At 33.3% G+C, this 18751-nt stretch overlaps 3 protein-coding genes across 7 annotated transcripts in view; all 3 read right to left on the minus strand.

Moving 5' to 3' along the window:
- Positions 1 to 1083: 1083 nt before the first annotated feature.
- LOC105776410 (probable LRR receptor-like serine/threonine-protein kinase At3g47570) lies at positions 1084 to 4578 on the minus strand. Its single transcript, XM_052622577.1, has 3 exons — positions 1905 to 4578; positions 1335 to 1777; positions 1084 to 1232 (listed from the first exon to the last, which is right to left on the minus strand). The coding sequence occupies exons 1-2, from the start codon at positions 4576 to 4578 to the stop codon at positions 1407 to 1409; spliced, it is 3045 nt and encodes a 1014-aa protein (XP_052478537.1). The 3' UTR covers positions 1084 to 1232; positions 1335 to 1406.
- A 1819-nt stretch (positions 4579 to 6397) lies between these two features.
- LOC105784887 (probable LRR receptor-like serine/threonine-protein kinase At3g47570) overlaps positions 6398 to 18751 on the minus strand; it is a 34754-nt gene continuing 22400 nt past the window's right edge. The window contains exons 2-5 of one of the 5 annotated variants that reach the window (XR_008189865.1): positions 7232 to 7709; positions 6987 to 7123; positions 6723 to 6850; positions 6398 to 6587 (exon numbers count right to left, since the gene is read on the minus strand). Coding sequence is in view for 3 of the 5 variants with exons in the window: in XM_052621929.1 (XP_052477889.1) it covers positions 6570 to 6593; positions 6723 to 7123; positions 7232 to 8170 (1364 nt within the window). In the remaining 2 variants the exon portion in view is untranslated. Of the gene's footprint in view, positions 6594 to 6722; positions 7124 to 7231; positions 8171 to 18751 lie in introns of all 5 variants that reach the window. The other 4 variants (XR_008189864.1, XM_052621928.1, XM_052621927.1 and 1 more) reach the window with 4 other exon arrangements.
- Positions 14006 to 16265, minus strand: LOC105784888 (heparanase-like protein 2). The gene is given in 10 exon segments (XM_052621933.1): positions 14006 to 14332; positions 14408 to 14507; positions 14587 to 14644; positions 14647 to 14711; positions 14794 to 14983; positions 15071 to 15304; positions 15398 to 15552; positions 15631 to 15817; positions 15929 to 15965; positions 16056 to 16265. Coding segments are annotated over 10 exon segments (1563 nt in total).

Raw genomic sequence — 18751 nt, forward strand, 5'->3', positions numbered from 1 at the left:
CGGTAGCAAAACAATGGTAAAAAGTGGAAAACAACAACAAAACATGGAAAAATAGCGGAGGTTTTTTTATTGCAAATTCAGACCGGGCTGAGCTCGAGCTAAAAAAACCTTACTTGAGGTTCGACTTATTTTCTAAACAAACCTTATATTTTGTCCAAACTCATTTTTCGGACGGGTTTTCAGGTTAGGCCGGATAGCCCGATCTATGGAAAACTCTAATTTTACCTTTGTAAATTTTGGAGTTTTTTTTTTTAAATAAAACATAAGAGATGGAAATGTTAATTTATGAAAAGATTTTAATGATATGAGAATAATCTTTTCTTCAAATCTCAATGAATTAAAAAAGCTGGAATTTTTAGTGTCTTTTGTTGAGTTAAGGTGAAGAAGATTTTTATAGAATTTTCTTATTGCTTTGGTCAATCTCTGCTTTTCTTTTTCTTCCTTTTACACTATAATTTTCTCATTTGAATTTTTCTCTTTACAATGACTAAGGGTGGGTTTGGATGGGCGGTGAGTTTACTTGCGGTTAGTGTAAAAACAGTGGTGGCGGTGAGATTAGATGTTGTAGCGATACTGTAGCGTGAGACAAAAAGTAAACTAAACGCACCGCACCCAATAGCCCATCCAAACCCACCCTAAAGATGGAATCCCAATTCCACTTTATATTAAGATTTGCAATATACAATCGCCTAATTCTTAGGGTTCATCATTAACCCTTTTCATATATTTTATTGATCCTTCATTGCAATGAAAATTAATATTGAGATGTAAAATTTTTGATACATGGGGTGGAATCAGACAATATTTTAGGAGAGCCGGAATTAAATTGTAATTTTTATGATAATAAAAATATAATTTTACCATTTTAATAGTTTATATATTTATAATTTTTAAAAGATTAAATCAAGTTTGTATCATTTTTAAAAGGATCAAAATGTAATTTTATCTTTACTAATTTAAAATTTTAAAAAATTTAATAAATGAAAATTTTTCCATTTTAGGGCCAGCCCCCCTGCGACCCCTAGCAGCATCTTGAATTCTGATTTGATGACAATTCCATCTTTAAAATGCAAAGAAAAAAAAATGAAACATTAATACAAATTACATTGACAAATTATTGATAAAGAGCTGACATTAACACAAGATGGAATGTGAAGAAAAGAAAAAAGCCAACACCTTGCTTGACCTAAGCATCTCAAGTTCATCCATACGACACCTTTGATACCTGCAAGCTGAAAACAAGGAAATCTCTTTTACTTCATCATATCATCTCAACACAACAATTATCTCAAAAGTAGCGGAAATGTGTCTTTGGTGATGAAATGTTCAAGTACCTTGGTACGACAAGAAGATATTATTACCCGTTGATTGAGCGACATATTTAAGTTCGAAACCTCATGATGTAATCAAGTAGGATAAAGCTTGTCTCTAATGGAACAAAGCTTGGTAACAACATCACTCATGTCCATACGCGCACTTGGTGATTCAGCAGAACAAATGAGTCCTATTTCATATATTAAATTCAAGCACTGAAGATGTATTTCATTTCTCAGACATTTTCCCTTGAGGGTTTCTTGTTGGACTCTTTCTTCAAAAAGAATGGGATCTAAAATCTCAATCACTCGATCCGGTAAAGCTGACTTAACAAAGTTGTGAAGACTTAAACCTTCTTTGAACTTTTCATCCGTCGGCCTCTTCCCTGTAAACATCTCTAGCAAGAGGATGCCATAGCTATACACATCCCCTTTTGTTGACAACTCACTTCCCATGCCATATTCTACAATTAGTTCATCACAAATTACATATAGGAATAATTGTAGAGCAAAACACTCTAATATATATATAAACTTCTGTTAGAATGTATGTTTTGCTTTTAAATCATGAAATAAATAAAGTGAACTTACCAGGTGGAGCATAACCAATAGTTCCTCTTAACCCAAGGGAGCTTGATTGGCTAGCAGAATAGTTAAGCCTGTCTGCAGAAAGGATTTTTGCTAAGCCAAAGTCACTTATATAGGCAACCATTTCCGCATCAAGTAGAATATTGCTTGGCTTGAGGTCACAATGAATGATCAATATTTGGGAACGATGGTGCAGATACTCTAGTGCATGAGCAACATCTATGGCCACATTAAGTCTATGGAAGAGGTTCAGGTTTCTTATTGTCTCTGGTTCATTGGTTCCAGCAGGTGGATGCAGCCAGTCCTCCAAACTTCCATTTACCATGAACTCATAAACCAAGGCTTTAAAATCATTGCCTTGATAATCGGCACCTGAAATGGCTGTTAAAACCTTGACAAGATTTCGATGTCGAATGTTCTTCAAGACCTCACATTCAGCTAAGAAACTCCTCGAAGCTCCATGATTTAGAAGATTAAGCACCTTTACTGCAATAACTTCTCCAGTCTCTTCAAGAATTCCTCTGTACACGGAACCAAAACTTCCCAAACCAACCAAATTCTGCGTAGAGAATCCGTTAGTAGCCCTTAGGATGCTTTGGTATGATAACCGTAAAAGTGAATTTTCTGCACAAGTTGTTGTTGGCTGATGCTCTTTCTTCTTTCGAAACAACATGATAAGGAGAAAAAGGAATATCAAAGTCACTCCTAAAATTACAGAAACAATAACAAGTTTTAAACGAAGAGAAGTGTTTGATGATTTTTCCGAGTTACATCTTGACAAGTGTAACTCAGTGATGCCTCCACAAAGCTTATCGTTCCCTTCAACAAATGTAGCACTTGAATTCTTAAAGACTCCTCCACTTGGTATTATTCCCTCAAAATCATTAAATGAGAGATTTAAATACTTTAGTGCCCCAAAGCTTGCAAGAAATTCAGGAATCTCACCTGAAAGATTATTATCGGATACATCCAGTGCCGCAAGACCTCTCAATGAACTCATGGATGAAGGAATGGGCCCTTCGAACAAATTACCACCAAGAAACAACTTTTCTAATCTCACACAGCTACCAAGGCTGTTTGGAAGCAAACCAGATAACTTATTTTTTGAAACATCCAAATCACCTAGATTTTTCAATTTCTCTACTTCAACGGGAAGTTCACCAGTCAAATAGTTTGATGATAAGTTTAGTAAAATGGACAAGGAGGAAAGTGCAAGTACTTGAGGGGGTATTGATCCACTAAGATTGTTGTAAGAAAGACCCAATGTAAGCAAATTTTGGCAGTGTCCAAGACTTGAAGGAATATTGCCCTGAAAATTGTTAACTCCTAAAGCTAGAAATGTTAACCCTGTTAAATTTCCAATAGAATGGGGAATAGTCCCAGTGAGAAAATTATAACGAGCGTCAAATCTCTTTAGCTTCTGGATCCTCCCGATGTTGAGAGGAATGGGACCTGATAGTTGATTTTGTGATACCCGTAGCACCTGCAAATTGATGAGATTTCCAATCCCATCGGGAATTTTTCCCAATATTTTGTTATTTTCTATTACTAAAAATAAAAGTGTGCTAGAAAAATTGCTAATGCATTCGGGAAGTTCCCCTCCAAAATTATTTGTTTGTATATCTATTGTTTCTATTTTGGTATTATTAACTAAACTGCAGAGAAAGTTCAAATCACCTTCTCTTCCATTTCCCAAATGGTTTGTGCCTGGAAGAAGATTAGCTAGTTTATCCAACTTCTCTAAGGAAGGGACGTTTCCAATAAGTCTATTCTCATTAAGCTGAAGAATATGCAGATTCGAGGCATTCGATATAGAAATCGGGATTTTTCCTGAGATTTGGTTTTCCCATGCAGAAAAGAACTCAAGATATGGCATAGTGATTGCTAAGTCAGAAGGAAGAGTACCTTGAATATTGTTTCCACCAATATCAAAACTTCTCATATTGGAGAGATTGAACATTGTGAAGGGAATAGTACCTGAAATTGCATTTTCTTCTACCGAGAAAACTGAAAGATTTGTCAATTGTCCAATACCTTCAGGTATAACCCCACTTAATGAATTAGTCCGCAAAGAAAGTTTCTCTAAGGATGACAAATTCCCCAACGAAGGTGGTATACTTCCTCTCAATCTGTTGATGGCAAAACTCAAGACTTTCAAGTTTGATAAGAGACCCAGCGAAGCGGGTATTTCTCCTGTTAGCTGGTTGCCCCTCATACCGACCCATGTAAGCTTATAACAAGCAGATAAATTGGAAGGAATTTCACCAGTGATGGAATTATTGGACAGTTCTAAAGTTTCCAATCTTCTTAAGCGACAAATTTCTTGAGGAATCTGATTGTAGAAGCTGTTACCCTCAAGATTCAACTCCTTGAGAAAGCTTAAATTTCCAATGTATGGTGATAAAGATCCGGAGAGTTTTAGGAGCTGCAGTTCCAACTTGGTAACTCTCCGAAGCTTGCGACTGCATGTAACACCATGCCATTGACAGAAGTGAACGGAACTATTCCAAGAGTCCATAACTCCGAGCTGATCACCAATTATATTGGCTTTGAACCGTAGTAAAGCTTGTAGATCAGTGTCATTTCCTCCGGATATAGGCGCTGCATATGCTAAACTGAACAAGCTAAGAACTATAACTTGGAAGCAAACAATGAAAAAAGAGCTGGCCACTTCCATCAACCTGAATCAATTTCAATCTGAGAGCTCTTCTTTCAGGTTCTTGGGTACATACAGACTTTGACTCCACCACTTGAACCGATTTGTTGATATCTGTGTTAGGTCACATGGCTTGCATATATTGGATTGAATTATGAAAATTTGTTTTGTCTTATTCTTTTTAATTTAGTTCACATTGCATAGATTATCACTTACAATTTATCAATACTGGAAACATATATAAATAAAGACCTGCCTAGCTAAGTATATCTGCAATCACCATCATTTTACATTTATTAAATGTGTTGAGATTTGTGTTAGGTTACGTGGCATGCTTTTATTGGATTGAATTATGAACATGTGTTTTGTCTGATTCTTACTTTGTAATTTAGTTCACGTGCGGCTACAAATATATCTGCAACATCATTTTCATTTATTAAATTTAATGCTTACAATTCAATCTTAAAACCCAACCTTTTAAAACCCAACCTTTTAGATGGAATCTCACTAAAATGTAATTTAATAGCATGATATTTCATTATAATTATACCCAATGGCGGAGCCGAGAAGTTGGCAGGGCTTAATGAATTTTTTTTATTTAGTCCTTTTATAATTTATAAAATTTTAAATTAATAATAATAAAATTACACTTTAGCCCCTCAAAAATAATAAAATTTAATCATTTAAAAATTATAAATATATAGACCTTTAAACTCCAACAAAATAATTTTTGGCTCCACTACTGAGTGTACCCTACAAAATATTGAAAGATAAAAACAATAAAGAACACTGCAATTGTCTTATGAAGAAAATGAAAAATTTTAGGATGATTTAAAGGTGAAGAAACTACCTCTATTTACCATAATACAAACACTCCACAATAGAGGTGCTCATGGGCCGGGCCGAATTTTTTATGGGCTCGGCCCGAACTCGGCCCAGCCCATGAGCACCTTTACTCCACAATCTCCTATTTTTTAGATGTGAATTGTGTTATTTCAACACAAATAAAATTAATAATAAATAATAAGAATTGCTACATAATTGGAAGTCTCGTGGAGCATATTGAGTTTTTAGGCTAAAAATATCTTATTAATCACTTTCATTTTGATCACTCAAATAAAAAGACTTACAATTTTGGTTATTGTTGTTACAATATTAAACATTTTAGTCACTCATTTGTTTTTTCACTAACGGCATCCGAGGTGATATTATATTTCATGTCCACATAAGCACTCCTTGCTGGAAAACAGTTTCCATGTAATTAAGTAATTTTTTCAATCCATTTTATTTTCCCTATTTTTATCATCAAGTAAGAACCCTAAACTCAATTTTTTTTTCATAAGGTCCATTGTTTGCCTCGGTAGGAAATAAGGGAACGAAATTGAAGCCTCAACGGCAGCAAGTGTATATTTTGGTATTAGAAGTTATTTGTGTTAATTTTTAGTGTTTAATTTAGGTTTTAGAGTTTATTTAATTAAAATTCTTTATTATTTAATAATATTAGCAATTAACCTTTATCAAATCAACTTTAAAATTAAAAAGGAAATTCTAGCCACCATACTATATATGGTTCGATGACATTTTTTTTCCAAACGTTCTAAAATTTCTAGTGAGCCTTCGGGCTTGGACAGATATTTGACCCATGAACAAGTCTAGCCAACCCTAATTTAAAAAATGTTTCATATTAAAATGTGAAAAAAAAAGTTAAAGTAGAATATGCCCATGTTGAATAATTCAACACACATTTCAAAATCGGAGTAAAAATTATCGATTACAACAATAAAAGTTCGCCAGAAAAACCGTTAGCATGTTGAATAGCATTACTAATACAATAAGTTGCAGGCTCAAAATCCAAACATTTTCATTAATATAGAAAACAAGTCTCTTTTCTCCAACTATCACTTGAAAAGAAAAACAGTAGTTTCATTACTTGCCTTTTCTATAGTTTATTTGTCTAAACAAAGCAGCAATAATAAAGCACTTTGCTTGACCTATGCCACTCAGGGCCATCCTTATGGCACCTCAGATACCTGCAACTTAAGAAAACAAGGAAATTTTTAGTTCTTCTTATCTTCTGAACATAGTGTTTATCTCAAAAGTAGGAGAAATGTGCCTAAAATGATGAAATGGTTGAGTAATTTGTTAGGATAAGAATATATAATTACCTGTTGATTGAGTAGCACTTCACGACGCAATCGAGTTGGGCAAAGCTTGTCTCTAACAAAAGAAAGCTTGGTAACAACATCACTCATGTGCATCCTCTCACTCGGCAATTCAGCAGAGCAAGTGAGTCCTATTTCAACTATCGAAATCAAGCACTGAAAATGTCTGTCATCTCCTAGGAATTTTCCATTGAGAGTTCCTTGCTTGACTTTTTCTTGAACAAGAATACGATCTAAAATCTCAATAACTCGTTCAGGAAATGCTACCTTAACAAAGTTGTGAAGACTTAAACCCTCCTTGAACCTTTCATCAGTTGGCCTTTTCCCTGTAAACATCTCTAGCAAGAGGATGCCATAGCTATACACATCACCTTTTATTGACAACTCACTTCCCATACCATATTCTACAATCAAATTTATCAAAAATTACATTATATGAATAAATGCAGAAGAAAACCCTCTAAATAAACAAAAAACTATGTTTAGATATGTTTTTCTTTTAAGCGACTTACCTGGTGGAGTATAACCAATAGTTCCTCTTAGTCCAAGGGAGCTTGATTTATTGGCAGGATAGTTAAGTCTGTCCGTAGAAAGGATTTTTGCTAAGCCGAAGTCACTTATATGACCAACCATTTCTTCATCAAGTAGAATATTGCTTGGCTTGAGGTCACAGTGAATGATTGGTTCTTCACAATGATGGTGCAGATATTCGAGTGCATGAGCAACATCTATGGCCACACTTACTCTTTGGAAGAAGTTTAGGTTTCTCGCCGTCTCTGGTTCATTCATGCCAATAAGTGGATGCAACCAGTCCTCCAAGCTTCCATTTTCCATGAACTCATAAACCAAGGCTTTAAAATCATTGCCTTGGTAATTGACTCCTGAAGTAGCTGTTAGTACCTTGACAAGATTTCGATGTCGAATGTTCTTCAAGGCCTCGCATTCAGCCAGGAAACTCCTGGAAGCTCCACGATTCAGAAGATTAAGCACCTTTACTGCAATAACAGCTCCACTAGCTTCAAGAACTCCTTTGTATACAGAACCAAAGCTTCCTGAACCAACCAAATTCTGCGTGGAGAATCCATCCGTAGCCCTTACGATGCTTTGGTATGATAATTGTAAAAGAGAACTTTCTACACAAGTTGTCGTTGACTGCTCTTTCTTCTTTCTAAACCACAAGATGAGGAGACAAGTAAAAACCAAAGTCACTCCTAAAGTCACAACAATAATTGCAACTTTTAATCTAAGAGAATTGCTTGATGATGTTTTCGAGTTACATATTAACAAGTGTAACTCGGGGACGCCTCCGCAAAGCTTACTGTTTCCCTCAACAAATGTAGCACTACCATTCTTAAAGACTCCTCCACTAGGTATCACTCCTTCAAAATTATTGAAAGAGAGATTTAAATACCGTAAAGCCCCAAATCTGACAAGAAATTCTGGAACCTCCCCTGAAAGATTATTGTTGGATACGTCTAATGCCTCAAGTCCTCTCAGTGAACTCAAAGAAGAAGGAATGGGCCCTTCAAAAAAATTTCCATCCAAAAATAGTTTCTCTAAACTTACACAGCTACCAAGGTTTTCTGGAAGCAAACCAGATAACCTATTTTGAGAAACATAGAGTTCACCTAGATTTTTCAAATTTTCTACTGCAACGGGAATCTCACCAGTCAAATAGTTTGATGATAAGTCTAGTATTATGGACATGGATGAGACCCCAAGTAATTGAGGCGGTATAGGTCCACTAAGATTATTATAAGAAACACTCAAGCCAAGCAAACTTTGGCAGTTGCCTAGACTCAAAGGAATGTTGCCATGAAGATTGTTGAAATCTAAAGCAAGTTTTTTTAATAATGTTAAGTTTCCAATAGAATGGGGAATAGTCCCGGAGAGAAAATTATTATGAGCGAAAAAATTCTGTAGCTTCTGAAGCCTCCCAATAACAAAAGGAATGGGACCTGATAGTTGGTTTTCTGATGCAAATAGCTCCTCCAAATTGATGAGATTTCTAATCCCATCTGGAATTCTGCCTGTTATTTTGTTCTGGTGTATTCCTAAACGTAAAAGGGTGTTAGACAAATTGCTGATGCATTTAGGAAATACCCCACCTAAATTATTATCGCTAATATATAGAAACTCTAGTTTGGTATTATTGACTAAAGTGCAAAGAAAGTTCAAGTCACCTTCTCTCCCACGCCCCAAACGGTTTACACTTAGTTGAAGGGTAGATAGTTTATCTAGCTTTTCTAGGGAGGGCACCTTTCCACTGAGTCTATTATCATTAAATTGAAGTACATTCAGATTTGAGGCATTGGATATTGAAACTGGGATTTGTCCGGAGATTTTATTTCCCCTTACAGAAAAGAACTCAACATATGGCATAGTGATTGCTAAGTCAGTATAAAGAGTACCTTGAATCTTATTCACACCGATATCAAAGAACCTAATATTGGAAAGATTGAACATTGCAACAGGAACAGTACCAGAAATAGTATTTGCTGCTGCCAAAAAACTTGAAAGATTTGTTAATTGTGCAAGAGTTTCAGGTATAATCCCATCTAAAGCATTATTTGACAAAGTCTCCAAGGATGACAAATTACCCAAAGAAGGTGGGATACTCCCTCTCAAACTGTTGTTGTAAAAACTCAAGACTTTCAAGTTTGACAAGAAACCCAGAAAAGAAGGTATTTCTCCTGTTAGTTGGTTGCTTCCCATACGAACTATTTTGAGCTTAGAACAAGAAGATAAATTGGGAGGAATTTCACCGCTTATGGAGTTGCTAGTCAGATCTAATATTTCCAGTCTCCTTAAATGACCAACCTCCTGAGGAATCTGGTTGTAGAAGCTATTGCCCGAAAGATTCAACTCCTTAAGGAAGCTCAAATTTCCAATGAATGGTGATAGAGATCCCGAGAGTTTCAGGAATTGCAGTTTCAACTTGTTGACCCTCTGATGCTTGTGACCGCATGTAACACCATGCCACTGACAGAAGTGAATGGAACTATTCCAGGACTCCATGACCCTAAGCTGATCATCAGTTATCTTGGCTTTGAACTGGAGTAATGCTTGTTGATCAGTGTCATTTCCTCTAACTAGAAGGCCTGTTGGAGTTTTTGAGAAAACTTGCTGTAAAAAGAAGACGAGGAAAAAAGAGCAGCATGCTTCAAAATGCTTTTTTGATAGCTCCATCAACTTGAATCGTGATGAGATTGATTTGTTTTGAGAGTGCTTGGCTCATCAACAAGAACTAGCATGCAATATAAGTAGGCTTCAAACTCTGGTATCTCCTGTCAATTGGTTCATGTTTTCCAGCTTTGAAAACCACATCACATGCCTACGATTTTCTTGGGAATTTGAGCTAAATGCTTCCTTAAGGAATCTGGTTGTAGATTTTTTTTTCCACAACTAAGTCAAAATTGATGTCCTAAATGCTTGACAACTGGCATGAAATTTTAATACTATGATAGCGAAGGAAATGGAATTCATATTGACCCAACGACAGATGAAACATTCTGCATTTTGCTTTTATCAGTCTATATATATATTCAGAAAACATTAGTATCTTTCATGGAAAATGATAGAGGGAGACTTCAAGGAAACTCTCACCAGGCCAACAGTAATGGAATATGGAGCCCTACATTGACAATTATTGTTTAAAATACAAACGTCCAAACAAAGTTATCATGTGCTTTCTTTGTGGAAAAAATGGGGAACAATGTTCGTTTTTTTTTAAAGTTACTGAATACCATATTTGGAGGAAGGAATAATGGAGAAGCTTTCTACAAATGCCCCACTTTTCTAAAAAGTTCCAATTTCAAACAAGACAATAGTAGAATTGGTAAAATAGTTTCGATCTCGAAAGTCGGTTTGAGCTCATTACAATTTGAACTCGAGAATATTCAAGCCTGAATATATCAAAGCCCTTGAAAAATTTGAGCTCGAGTTTATTTGAATTTGAAAAAGCTTGAGTCTAAAATAATCGAGCTCAAGATTTTCCTAAGTTCAAGTCCGAGATAAATTCAATCTAAAACTCTAAAAGTCTGAAACTATGAAAATATATTTAAATAATATAAATTTATATTAAAAATTTACAAAACATTATTAAATTGTAAATTAATTGAAATAAATTTTGACAACATTAATTATTAATCTAAAATAATTTTTAATGCAATTATTATTTATGTATAATAGATATTCAAAGTTAGTAATTATTTAAATTTAATGATTATATAAAATATATAATGATGTATTATTAATTTAATGATATGAAAATAAAATTAAGCCTCACGATCTATCAAATTTGCTAAACTTTTAATTAATGAAAATTATTTTATATGCACTCATTGTACCTATAATTAATACGAAAATGAACACAAAAATCTCTTAAAATAAATTTTCTTGTTAATTTGTGACATTTTGATTAATAACATGACTTTTGAATTCATGTTTCACATATTCCAAAAATTCTTTACTAAGATAAAATGGGGTAAATAGGGATCCGCCACTCTTAAAATAGAAAATTATCTATTTAGGTCCTTTAAAAATTTTAAATTAGTAAATATAATATTGTACTTTTTCCTCCCTACAAATGATAAAAATTTGATTTAATCTTTTAAAAATGATAAAGATATATACTATTAAAAATTATAAAATATCAAAATTATTTGAATTTATTTTAGCTTGATCGACCCGATCTGATAGAATCTGAAAATATCCGAACTAAAAAAATCCAAACTTGAAAAGGCTCGAGTTTGAGAATATCGAAGCACGAACTAATTTGAATCCGAATACAGCCTGATCCGAACCCGCTCGAATCCTCCTATTTGCCACTTCATTATTTATGTTTTATTATTTCTTTTAACACATCTAATTTTTTTCCCTTTTCATAAGCGTAATAAAATAAAATAGAAGGGCTGCCCCAGTTCTTGTATTGGGAGAAGACATTGAAAATGGGTTTTAGTAATGATTTTCAAACTTTGTAACTTGGAAAATTGTTTGGTAGGCCCTTTCCATAATGAAAAACGTCATTGATCGATTTGACTATTAATAAGCACTTACGTGACTGACAAAATAATCTAACTCAGTGTATGCCACCTAGATAGCATGCTAAATTGAAAGTCCTAAAACTAATCTTTATTATTTATTCTTTATTCTTTATTATTTATTATATTACACTCAAAATTCGACATTATTATTAATTCAACTTATTGGAACAAACAAAACAAAGATTTCATTACTTGTTTTTTAAGCTTATTTGCCTAAACAAAACATAAACAAGCAAGCACTTGCCTGACCTCTCAAGTCCATTCTTATGGCACCATAGATACCTGCAACTGAAGAAAACAAGGAAATCTCTTTTACTACTTGATATCATCTAAAGGCAACATTCATCTCAAAATGGTACAAAGCTTGGTAACAACATCACTCATATAAATACGCTCATGCGGTGATTTGAAGAACAAGTGAGTCTGATTTCAAATATTGAATTCAAGCATCGAAGTTCTATATCATTCCCTAGGCTATTTTCATTAAGAGTTCCTCATTTGACTCTTTCTTGAAGAAGAATGGGATCTATAATGTCAATCACTCGTTCGGGCAAAGCTGCCTTAGCAAAATTGTGAAGACTTAAACCTTCTTTGAACCCTTCATCGGTCAGCCTTTTCCCTGTAAACATCTCTAGCAAAAGAATGCCAAAATTATGCACATCACCTTTCGTTGATAACTCATTCCCAATACCATATTCTGCAATTAATTCATCACAAATTACATATAGAAATAACTACAAATGGAAACCCTATCAATATACGAAAAAGTGGTTTTAGATTGTATGTTTTGCTGTTAAATGACGGAAGAAATTAAATAATTAAAATTACCTGGCGCCGCATAACCAATAGTGATGAAGTTGGTCAGCATGCAGCAAACACTCGACAGCATGAAGACCAAACCATGCAGGAGCTGCCAATTGTTCATTTTGTAAACTTTAGTTCATGAAATGAGTCTTAGTTCATTTCTAACTAAGTTAAGTATGTAATTAGCTTGTGTATGAGCTGTAAACACATCTTTGTATAGGTTTACAAGCTAAAATTTCAAGTTCCTATGTAATTAGTGGAGGTAGGTAATGTTTAGGTAATTACTTGCTGTTTCTGACAAGCTTAGTGCTTGATTTATGTACTGGCTTCATGCCATTGTTTTCTTAATGAATGAATCAGATTTGTTCATCAATTTTCTCTCCATTTTTCTTTAGCTGTTCTTCTTTCTTTTGCTCGAATTCACTTGTTTACTCAGCAAGCATCGAGGCTTGTTGCACAAGACACTTGCCGAGTCTGTTATTTCTGTTACAGCACCAACAAATAGTTCCTCTTAATCCAAGGGAGCTTGATTTATTATCAGAATAGTTCAGTCTGTCCGTAGAAAGGATTTTTGCTAAGCCGAAGTCACTTATATGACGAACCATTTCCTGATCAAGTAGAATATTGCTTGGCTTGAGGTCACAATGAATGATTGGTTCTTCACAATGATGGTGCAGATACTCGAGTGCATGAGCAACATGTATGGCCACACTTACTCTTTGGAAGAAGTTTAGACTTCTCGCCGTCTCTGGTTTATTCATGCCAATAAGTGGATGCAACCAGTCCTCCAAGCTTGTTTTATTTGGGATGCAACGACAACGGAAAGGTCTTCCTAAAGAAGTTTCAATTATGTAATCTTGACATATCTCATATTGGTACAAACAAAAAGCTGCAAGAATTAAGCAGATAAGGCTCGTTTGATAAGTCAAAAACAATCTTTATTTATTTATTTAAGAATAAAGTTTGTTTTCATTTACTGTTTATTTATTAATTTTTAAAAAAAGTGTAAAAAGGCAATGCATAGACAAGGGAAAAACAATTCTCCATGTGCTAGACGATGTAGGCGAAAGTAGCATGTTGTATTAATGAAGGCTTTGTCGTAATTTCTGACTTGTTTTGATTAATTTGTAGTAATACAGTATTAATGACTATACAATGCCGTAAATACTCATAACCTTTATTCCGAACTTTTACTTAAAATCTTCCGTGAAATTATATATTAAATTAAAAAATAAAAAGAAACGAATAGTAAAATAATAAAGAAAAGAATAATTTATTTTTAATAAGAAGGAACAAATTAAAAATTAAAAAAATAATATGATAACCTAAATTGACCTAATGAACAAAATCAATAAATTTTGTAACTCAAAAACCAAAAATCCTAAATCTGCCTAACCAATAAAATCAATAAATTCTGCCCCTAAAAGAAAAAAAATCTTAAGAACATGCAGGTGCATTGAAATCTCTTATGGTTACGAATGCGATTGAATGAGTAGCGATGCTAATGGGTTTCAAACCATCCACAAGCTTCGGCTTTAACTCTGGTATCTCCAACGAGTCTGAAAGTTCCAGTGGTGTTCCGTTCAGCAATACAATACTGCTTAAGATGTTCCCATCTTTTGGAATCAAATGATACTCTTCTCGCTTTTTATGTCCTTTAAATTCAAAATTTGGACTCCCACCATTTAAATTTAGATCATGGAAAAGATCAATTTCAAATGAGGTATTTTTCGATAAGTTGATGAAAACAAAAGAAACCCCGGCCTGCAACCAAACAAAAATTTAATAAATAAAAAATAAATTAAAATTAATTGAGTCAACCAAAATATTAAAAATTACCTCCTTTTTGGCACAATGAGAGTATACACGCAAATATGGAGAACCCTTATGCATGACAGAAAGAACTTTACTCCCCATAACTCTATGCCACAAAAGTGCACTGCAAAAGATATTTTAACAAATGAAATTAAAACAAATGAAAATAACAACAAATATGGTGGAAAATATATGAAAGATACCCGTAATAATCTGGATTGGGAACAAATGTGGTAGTATTAAGAAGAGCATAATTGCCCCGGTCAAAGCTTGTCTGCAATAAACTTTGTGGTTATAAACAGATGTCATTCCCAATTGGTCCAAGTACCTGTTGGAGTCATAAGTTAATCATTAGATTTTAATAGGGCCTTAAAAATAATCAACTAATAAAAGATTTGAAAAACACTTACCAAAAGCCAAATGCAAATGTATACGACACTAATTGGCCACCACTATTATAAGCTCCACCCGATTCACTAACCCATGCACCAGACCATGGTGCAAATTTGTCAATAGCATTTGAAACATCTTTAAATGTCTGAGCAATTTGAGTCAAGAAAAATGGATCTTGGACACGATGAACCACATTTGGGTTATTACCTGCATTAATCATCAATGATATTAAACAAATCATGGAACAACAATAAATAATAATAAAAATATTTTAATTGATATATAGATAGATACCGGGTCCGAGATTATAAATATGATGTGTAACTCCATCAATAACGTCATGTCCTGAAGCATCCAAAAAAGTATCGAACCATTTCTTGTCATAGAAACCTCCCGGGCCCAAAACCTTAGGTTGAGTTTTTGGATTTGGATACATCTCTTTTACAAGATTTTTAAGTGTTGCCATATCTTTTGCATATTGTTTAGCTTCAATCCTAGCACTAACTCCAACTCCACACAATTCATTTCCTAAAAAAAATGAAAAGAAAATCACAATTGATGAGAGTCAATCATATATAAACTAATCTAAAAACATAAAAAATATTGATATTAATCAAATACCTAATTCATAAGAGTCAATTTTATATCCTTTGGAAATTGTATAACTCATGAGATCCCGAGCATTATGTGAATACCAATCACCAACCCAAAGAGTCTTTTCAGTTTCGGACTCTTTTCTTCCAATAAGAGCATTTAAACCAAATGTAACTTTAGCTCTACAACATAAAAATAAACATGAATAGCTCACATCATAATTACTATTTTAAAATAACATATATGTCATAAATTTATACCGAGTTTGATTGAAAAACTCATTGAGTTCATCCCATCTCTTCATGTCAAGACATCCAATGGAGAAACCGAATAAGAAGCCCTTGTCTTGTTTTTGGAATGGTTGGCAATTCTCAATATTATTTCGAACGTTGTACACCACTTGATCTTGCAACGAACCTCCAACTCTAATTCTCAAAGGATGAAATGCTGAAACCATAATTTATTCACCAACATTATTTAGCATATTAGAAGCTGCTCATATCAGTAAAAAAAAAAACTAGTAAACAAAACATTCATTAGAATAACTCCAATACTCACCTTTTACAGCCTTTTCAAGAATCTTGTTCTTCAAATCCTACAAATGGAATATATAATACAAAATAATAAACATCAAAGTAAATAAATATTCTTGAATCAATATATACTAAAAAAAAAATAAAATTACCAAATTAAAAAGTCCAGCTTGACCCCACGGACATTGATCATAATCACACTTGTTTGTAGGCCACCAATCAAGGGTAACACAAATAAAATCTTCATCGGTTTGAGCAATAGGAGTTGCTCCTTCAACCACAACTTCAACTTTTTCGGCCTTTGAGACCAAAAGACATGACAAAAGCACAACAAAAAACGTAATACTTTTGAAATTCATCATTGGAAAAATAAGCAAACAAAACTTGAATAAATTGATATGATAAAATATGAATGAATCAACTGACTATTTATAGATCAATAATATACTTGGAAGTGAACTCAAATAGGTTAAAGTTAAAATTACATTGAAACAATTAAACGATTTGTTTGTATTATAACTCTCGAAAGCAATAAATTGATTAGGATGAAAGTATCTTCGATTATTTTAACTAAAATTATCGTAAGGTTTGTATTTTATTTTAATTAAAATTGTCCAAATATGATAGAGTTTTAGTTGGATTTTATAGATGAGAAAAAGTTAAAATTGATTATGGAGATTGGTAAGTCAAATAAGAATATAATAATAAAAAAAGTTAACCATGAGTTTCGGATCCACGTCCGCATGTTAAAATTCATGCCCTCTCTACTGGCTGAGCCAAACCAACTATGATTTTCCTTGATTTAAATAACATGCGTAATTTATTTAATGGATTCTTTTCCACTCTTGCTTATTTTTTAACAAGAAAGATCTCCACCCATAAATCCATATACTTTGGAAGAAGCTTGTTCAGTTTAGGAAGGAGTTTTAATTGATCTATGAAAAAAAAATAATCTACTTCAATTGATATGCCCTTAGACACAACTATACATAATATAGAAAGCACACTTGGACAGGGTGGACAATCAGGTAGAGGAGCTGGTGTCGTTGCAAAACTGATTGCAAAGGAGAGGAAATCGGCCACATTAAAATTACCTTATGAGGATGTCCATTTGACATCCAAAAATTGCTCAGTAACAGTTGGACTTGTGTAGTGTTGAGTTGGGACCAAGACCAAGACAACAAAAGTTCTTCTGGTGAATAGGCATGTGCTTCCTTTGTTGAAGTAAGGATTAATAGTCTGATTCGAGATTTCTTAAGAATCGACTAAGTGAAACATCATATTTTTTATATCAAAAAAAAAATCCATGGGATTAATGATTGATTTTTTATAATAGTTGAGATCGTACCAATAAAAATCTGTTTGGTTCTAATGCAAGAATTTAACAATCATTTAGCTAAAATCTCGAAACTATTTATACGCTCTTGGACAGAAATATGGAATCCCAATCTTTGATAATTTTGTCATCATTTTATTGTTTTTACATTGGCTCTTTCAACGATGTAAAATTTCACGATGTGATAAAACGATCAATTAAAAAATATCCTCTAATTCTAATTAAAAATTTATTGGGTCCTTTAGAAACAACCCCAAAATTGAGTATTTTTATTCATCATTTTATCCTTTAATAACTCATAATCAGACCTCAATAGACAAATATTTAAGCTTGACAATTTAAAACAGACTTTTAAAATACTTACCTATTATTTAATAGTTGAAAATGAGAAAATTATAATTTTGATCTATGCTATAACATCTTTTGAATGCAGTAAAATTAAATTGATATTTTCCCATTGTCATTATCATCATAATTATTGTAAAAGAAACTACATAATTCCAACTACTGAATATGTTGGAAACAAATTTGGGCTGCTTCAATTTAACCCCATTACAACTATTATTTACATGAATTAAAGATCACTCTCATACTCTACCAATTTGTAACATCTCCAACTTCATCTGATAATGTTGATTATTATTAATTAACTAGATTTTGTCCTGAAATTTAAAGAGTTAATGGCAAGTAATTAAATATTTATAATTATTATTTAAGTGTTTTTATCTTTTACGTTAATAAATTTAATATTACATAAAAATGTGATATTACACATAAGTTGAAGGTGGTAATTTTTCTCCTTTCCAATACGTGATGGGTGGCTATTTTCAAGGTGATATTTTTCTGATTAATGAGTGCTTATCGCTGTTGCCTGGGAAGCCTATAAATAGGCAGTAGACTGCAGAGTTAAAGTGCTCGTTTTTGTTGGGTAGAGAGTTGTGAACTGTTCCTTTGTCAAAGTATTCTCGTTGCCTGGTTTTACACTCGATTTTAGGCATTATTTGTGAGTGAATTGAACTGTTACTTTGCCTGGTTTTTCATAATATTTGAAAATACTCCAACAGAACTTGTATACATGATTTGGATTGACTGAGTCCTCAAAATCTTGATGGTCGCCTCGTAAAGACTTGTTCATAAAAAAAACCTTGAAGAGAAGTATTGTCGACATCTATTTGATGAAACCTTGAAGGAATGCTGCCCTGGAGATAGTTAAAATCTAAACCAACTTTTGTTAACGCCGATAAATTTCGGAATAGTCCCGGAGAAAAAATTAATATGACCGGTAAAATTTGTTTAGCTTCTGAAGCCTCCCAATATCAAATGGTATGGGACCTAACAGCTGGTTTTCTGATGCAAATAATACCTCCAAATTGACGAGATTACCAATCCCATCTGGGATTCTTCCCATTATTTCGTAAAAGGGTGTTGGAAAAATTGCTGATACCCTTTCAAAATTATTGTCACTAATAAATAGAAATTCTAATTATTTTGTTATCTTGCCTTTGAACTTGA

This window comes from Gossypium raimondii, chromosome 10 (genome assembly GCF_025698545.1).
Source record: "Gossypium raimondii isolate GPD5lz chromosome 10, ASM2569854v1, whole genome shotgun sequence".
In the NCBI taxonomy this organism is placed as follows: domain Eukaryota; kingdom Viridiplantae; phylum Streptophyta; class Magnoliopsida; order Malvales; family Malvaceae; genus Gossypium; species Gossypium raimondii.